The 7,500-nt window shown below is 48.4% G+C and overlaps 1 protein-coding gene across 1 annotated transcript in view; it reads left to right on the forward strand.

The window, feature by feature from the left end:
• ccdc88b (coiled-coil domain containing 88B) overlaps positions 1-7,500 on the forward strand; it is a gene marked incomplete at its 3' end in the record, with an annotated part of 41,079 nt that overhangs the window by 23,205 nt on the left and 10,374 nt on the right. Inside the window, exons 23-25 of the mRNA XM_084448651.1 lie at positions 2,259-2,445; positions 3,578-3,723; positions 5,080-5,178. Coding sequence (XP_084304777.1) covers positions 2,259-2,445; positions 3,578-3,723; positions 5,080-5,178 — 432 coding nt within the window. The remainder of the gene's footprint in view (positions 1-2,258; positions 2,446-3,577; positions 3,724-5,079; positions 5,179-7,500) is intronic.

Genomic DNA, 7,500 nt, shown 5'->3' on the forward strand with positions numbered 1-7,500 from the left:
AGCCCCCCTCGTCTCGAGTGATAAGGGGTGCAGCCAGACTAGTGATGGGAACTCATCTTCTTGAAGGCTTCCTTCCTTTCTGAGTCATTTTCTTCTTCTTTCTATGGTGCAGGAGTTACTAGTCTATCTGCCAAATAATCAGTATGGATAGGGTAAGCGATTTGGTTCAGACTTCCCACCAATATAATTACATTTTGCACGTGTGGACCAGTGTTAATTTATTCACCGAAAACTATGACAAAAATAAAAACTAATTTATGATAACAAAAACTATTACGAAATCTACATTTTCGACATTTTCATCAGCAAATAAAAACTATATGAAAATGGTAGGGAGGGACAATTTGGAAAGAGATACAATCAGAATGCTGAGCTTTCCGTGAAAATTGTGTCTCACACTGGAAAGGGTTAGGGTTAAAACTCGAACTTTGTCCATCAGTCTAATAGATGTTTCCTCCAGGAGTATATGGGTTCTAGAGAGATGGTTAAATAATGCATTACTCTTTAACTACTGTAGTCGACTAAATCTACTGAAGATTTAGTTGAGCAAAACCATAATGCTATTTAGTGAACTAAAATTAGACTAAAACACCTTCAGATGACTTAAATATGACTAAAACTAAATAGCATTTTAGTCAAAAGACTATGCCTAGAACAAAATCGAAATTTGCTGTCAAAATGAACACTGGTGTGGAATAGTTTCAGCAGTGCTAAATTAGGCTCCACACTTCTCTCTTTTCTAGTAGCTTAGTAGAAATGCAGTGATGTCACTGATCTGCATTGTAAACATTACACCAGGTGATGCCATTGTAATGGAAATTACTGATCTAGTAAAAAGGATTTACCAAGATTCGCTCAAAAGGTTAAGTCTGGTTTATTGTGAAAAACATACGAGCGCAAGGACTTCCTGAACAACGCAACAGAGTGGTTTATTCAGCGAAGTCCCGATTATGGGTTTTGCTGTGCCTTATATGCAATCAAAACAAAGGTACGGTGCTTCCAGGATGTGATTGGCCACTCCATTGTACGTCATATGAAATGGCAGGCGTGGCCAAGAGTACAGACATGTGACATGAGAAAAAGGCGGCAATTGGGGACAAAGGATGACAAAGGATGGTTATTCTGTTGTAGACAGATGGCCTCCTGGAAGCCATTTTGTATGTTAGCACAGCTATGTGAATATTTGGGGGAGGTGATGAATTACAAAAGGAGTGAGAGGACAAAGGTTTAAGGTGTTTGGATGTAAATTCCACAACACCATATTCCTGCTTTATCAGCAAATTTACTATGGTAAATCGTAAATGGACTGTACTTATATAGCGCTTTTCCGCCTTAGCGGCACTCAAAGCGCTTTACAATGGCCTCTCATTCACCCATTCACACACACACACTCACACACCAATGTCGGTAGCTGCCATGCAAGGTGCTAACCTGCTCATTGGGAGCAATTTGGGGTTAGGTGTCTTGCTCAAGGACACTTAAACATGTGGACAGTCGGAGCTGGGATTCGAACCACTGACCCTTCGATCATTGACGAACCCGCTCTACCAACTGAGCTACAGCCACCCCAAATACTATGACTCTGATCTCACACGCTCACATTCTGCTTCTCACACAAACCGTCTGGCATGTCAAGTTATCATGCAACAGCCAGTGAAATTTGGGCACAACGGAAAAAAAAGAGTGTCTCTCTCAAGTATGACTCAGTTCCCTTCGTTTGTACCTAAGAGGCGCTCAAAAGAATCAGATTGTTTGCGAGCTCCACATCGCTGAGCCAGACCCTTCTCCAGTGCTGGCGTGGCGAGGAACCAGGTGGGGGGGAAGGTCGCTGGCGCAGCAGGGGACCAGGTGGGGGGGAAGGTCGCTGGCGTGGCGAGGAACCAGGTGGGGGGGAAGGTCGCTGGCGCGGCGAGGAACCAGGTGGGGGGGAAGGTCTGGCCATGCGACACGAGTCCTGTGCTGGACCGGAGGAATGCTCGGTCGTCCGTTCGTCTGCTCCTGTCTGTTGTGACGACGCAAGGGAGTGTGGGCCTCTGTTGTGACAGGTTCCTATTCCACGCGGGTTGTGTTGTCCCAGGCTACCGGAGTGTGTGTGTGTGTGTGTGTGTGTGTGTGTGTTGTCAGGCTATACAGGCTTGGCAGGAGGAGTGGGTCAGCGGGTTTTATTTTGTGGCAAACTTATTTTGTGTTAGCGCATGTGCAGTGTGGGAGTGGGACCAGGAGTTGACGTGTTCTGTCACTGTTGGGTTGTGCTCCAGGCTGCGGGGCCACCGGGCGGAGCTGCAGCAGACCCAGACCGACCTGCTGTCCCAGGGTAGCGAGCTGCGCGGAGAGCTGAGTGCCGCCCAGCTGGAGAGGACACGCCTGGAGGGAGAGATCAGCACCCTGAGAGAGACCAACCAGAGGCTGGACCTCAGCACCGTCCGGCTCTCCAGCCAGCACCAGGTCTGACCAGGGGGACAGACACGGAGACCATCTGACCAGGGGGACAGACACGGAGACCATCTGACCAGGGGGACAGACACGGAGACCATCTGACCAGGGGGACAGACACGGAGACCATCTGACCAGGGGGACGGACACGGAGACCATCTGACCAGGGGGACGGACACGGAGACCATCTGACCAGGGGGACAGACACGGAGACCATCTGACCAGGGGGACAGACACGGAGACCATCTGACCAGGGGGACGGACACGGAGACCATCTGACCAGGGGGACGGACACGGAGACCATCTGACCAGGGGGACGGACACGGAGACCATCTGACCAGGGGGACAGACACGGAGACCATCTGACCAGGGGGACGGACACGGAGACCATCTGACCAGGGGGACAGACACGGAGACCAACACACACATGCATGCACATGCACAGACACACACACACACACATGCACGCACATGCACAGACACACACACACACACATGCATGCACATGCACAGACACACACACACACACACACACATGCACGCACATGCACAGACACACACACACACACATGCATGCACATGCACAGACACACACACACACATGCATGCACATGCACAGACACACACACACACACATGCACGCACATGCACAGACACACACACATGCACGCACGCATGCACACAAACTCTGAAGTAGACACACAAACACACACAAACGGTGGCAGACACACACAAACCCACACAGACAAGACAGCAGCGCACACACACACTCTCGTATGGAAGCAGACACACAAACACACACTCAAACACACACACACAGAAGCCCACACAGAGAAGACAGATGGCACTAGCACCCACACACAAACACACACACACACACACACACACACACACACACACACACACCACACACAGACACACACACACACACACACACACACAAACTTACAAAAGCATGCACGCACATACACACACACACACACACACACACACACACACACACACACACACACACACACACACACACAGAATGATTACATATTTCCCTTCAGTTCACTAAAGATTCTCTTACAGTATGATTCTGAAATGACAAGGTGTGTGTGTGTGTGTGTGTGTGTGTGTGTGTGTGTGTGTGTGTGTATAGCTGCTGACTCAGCTGAAGGGGAACATCGAGGAGGAGAACCGTCACCTGTTGGATCGGAACCAGAGTCTGGCAGTGGAGAACCGAGCCATGCTGGAACAAAGCCTGGAGCGCAAGGACCAACACTACTCCCAACAGAGAGAGTACCAGTCAGTACACACACACACACACACACACACACACACACACACACACACACGGACCAACATTACTCCCAACAGAGAGAGTACCAGTCAGTACACACACACACACACACACACACACACAAGGACCAACACTACTCCCAACAGAGAGAGTACCAGTCAGTACACACACACACACACACACACACACACACACACACACACACACACACACACACACAAGGACCAACACTACTCCCAACAGAGAGAGTACCAGTCAGTACACACACACACACACACACACACACACAAGGACCAACACTACTCCCAACAGAGAGAGTACCAGTCAGTACACACACACACACACACACACACACACACACACACACACACACACACACACAAGGACCAACATTACTCCCAGCAGAGAGAGTACCAGTCAGTACACACACACACACACACACACACACACACACACACACACAAGGACCAACACTACTCCCAGCAGAGAGAGTACCAGTCAGTACACACACACACACACACACACACACACACACACACACACACACACACACACACACACACACACACACACACACACAAGGACCAACACTACTCCCAACAGAGAGAGTACCAGTCAGTACACACACACACACACACACACACACACACAAGGACCAACACTACTCCCAACAGAGAGAGTACCAGTCAGTACACACACACACACACACACACACACACACACACACACAAGGACCAACACTACTCCCAACAGAGAGAGTACCAGTCAGTACACACACACACACACACACACACACACACACACAAGGACCAACACTACTCCCAGCAGAGAGAGTACCAGTCAGTACACACACACACACACACACACACACACACACACACACAAGGACCAACACTACTCCCAGCAGAGAGAGTACCAGTCAGTACACACACACACACACACACACACACACACCACACACAAACAGACAAACACGTATATATACGCACCAAAACACACACATGCTTCATGTACAGAACGCACACACACCGCTACACATCTGTAAGAAGAAATGGAGGCTATAAAGATGACAGTCCTCTGTTTCTCCTCTCCTGTTCTCCTCTCCTCCCCTGTTCTCCTCCCCTGTTCTCCTCTCCTGCCCTCTCCTGTTCTCTCCTGTTCTCCTCCCGTTCTCCTCTCCTCCCCTGTTCTCCTCTCCTGTTCTCCTCTCCTCCCCTGTTCTCCTCCCCTGTTCTACTCTCCTCTCCTCCCCTGTTCTCCTCTCCTCCCCTGTTCTCCTCTCCTGTTCTCTCCTGTTCTCCTCTCCTCTCCTGTTCTGTCCTGTTCTCTCCTGTTCTGTCCTGTTCTCTCCTCTCTCCCAGGGAGAAGATGGGTGAGCTGCGTAGAGAGAAGCAGAAGCTGGTGGAGAAGATCATGGATCAGTACAGAGTCCTGGAGCCCAGCCATCCCAGCAAGGCCAAGTAAACTCACACACACACACACACACACACACACACACACGCACACACGCACACGCACACACACACACACAGACACACACACGCTCTCACACACACACACACACACACACGCACGCACACGCACACACACACACACACAGACACACACACACACACGCTCACACACACACACACACACACACACACACACACACACACACGCACACACACACACGCACACACACACACACACACAGACACACACACACACACACACACACTCACACACACACACACACACACACACACACACACACACACACACACACACACACACACTAGTGTTGCACTAGTGTTGTGTATCGATACTAGAAAAGCACTGCGATACTCTGTCGTCAAAAACGGTACAATACCCAAATTTAAAGTACCGATACTTTAAGAAAGACAGTCTTTTAATAAGAGCCGTATATATTGAGTTGCGTTCATGCGACAGTGAAGCCGTGTTTGTTAGTAGGCTATAGCGCTCTGCTTCTCTCTCCCAAGATCCCAGAGTTACGGGGCAGTATGTGTGTCTGTGTGTGTGTGTGTGTGTGTGTGTGTGTGTGTGTGTGCGCGCTCTCTCTCTCTCCTCGCTCTGTCACTCTGCAGCGCAACAGTTTTAACTAGTCTAACCTGAGATGGCTACAAGTACAAATGTCGACCGTCCACAGCTTGTCGATAAAGCTGATGCGCGCAGCGAAATCTGGCATTATTTTGCTTACAGAGCCGACGGTGAGGGCAAGCCCACGGACATTACAAAGCCCATCTGTAAACGATGCTACAAATCTATAAAAACCAAGGGAGCCAATACAACCAACCTGGCAAAGCATCTTGCAGACAGACATGCAGACTTTACAGTACACAAAGAATTCAAAGAGCGACAGGTTAGCAAATGTGATAGAAGATAAGATACACACAACAGCAACACCAGTACTGAATACAACCGAAGGATATTTAGCCTACCTTATGTTTGAATGTATGAATGCACAATACATTTATTGCACCAGATGATAGCTAGAGAAGCTAATTTTCATCTGTAGCATGAGACCTTTAGCTAGCATAGCTGCAGCCTGGCTGCAAGCCTAGCTCTCTGTCTAGCGCACGTGTGACAAAAAAAAAAAAATACCTGCTCCGACCTCCTAGAGCGAGAGAACTGTTTTGAATAGCAAAAATGCTTCAATAGGCCTGGGTTAATTAATAGTACTAATAATAATAAGCTTTTCAATTTCTTCTGATTATCTCACAGTTTGCAACAACATAGGCATAATTTATTGATTTCTCCCCACAGACAAACAGATGCCAGCACAATCCCAAACCACCCAGTCGAGGCAGCCTTCCCTTCCAGCTGTGTTTGAAAGCTACAGGAAATATAATAAAGACTCAAAAGATGCAAAAAGACTGAACAGAGCACTAAAAAAAGCCATCAATTTAAAGTTCCATGTTCTGTTCTGTTCATGTTCTGTCATCTATTATTCCATTACTTTTCCTTATGTTTTAGTTTTTCGCTGTGGTATCGTTTCGGTATCGAGATATTTTGGGCAGGTATCACAGGTATCACAGTCATAATTTTGGTATCTTGACAACACTTACACGTACACGCACGTACACAGACACACGCACACACACACACACACGTACATACTGTACACACACACGTACACATCAGAAAGTACAGCGAACTGAGTTCACATTTCTCAGCCTCCAGCTTGTACCCTGTCTGGGTCACCATCCATCGTAATCCACCTCTCCATCTCTCCTCTCCCTGCTCATCGTCTCTCTCTCTCTCTCTCTCTCTCTCTCTCCTCTCCATCTCTCCTCTCCCTGCTCCTCGTCTCTCTCTCTCTCTCTCTCTCCTCTCCATCTCTCCTCTCCCTGCTCCGCGTCTCTCTCTCTCTCTCTCATCTCTCTTTGTTGGACTGCTTAGAGGATATTAAAACTTGGATGGGTTTAAACTTTCTCAGTCTTAACGAAAGCAAGATTGAGATCGTTATGTTTGGACGACCTGACCTACTGAATGACCCCGATGGTCTTCCTGGCCCTTTAGCTTCCTACGATCGATTCTTTGTAAACAATCCTGATGTCAAAACAAGTTTTTTTTCAGTTGCCAAGGTTAACCTCTCTCACCCACTGACTTTGAGAGTTGCTCGTGCTTTTATTACCTCTCGTTAGACTACTGTAATTCTCTGTACAGTGTGTGAGCATAGAACAGTGCTCTCTCCGTGGTCTGCAGCTAGTACAGAATGCAGCTGCTCGTCTTTTAACTGGTGAAAGCGTGATCACATAACAGCTGTGTCAGCCTCCCTC

Source organism: Borostomias antarcticus, assembly GCF_949987555.1.
Source record: "Borostomias antarcticus genome assembly, chromosome: 14".
Lineage (NCBI taxonomy): Eukaryota > Metazoa > Chordata > Actinopteri > Stomiiformes > Stomiidae > Borostomias > Borostomias antarcticus.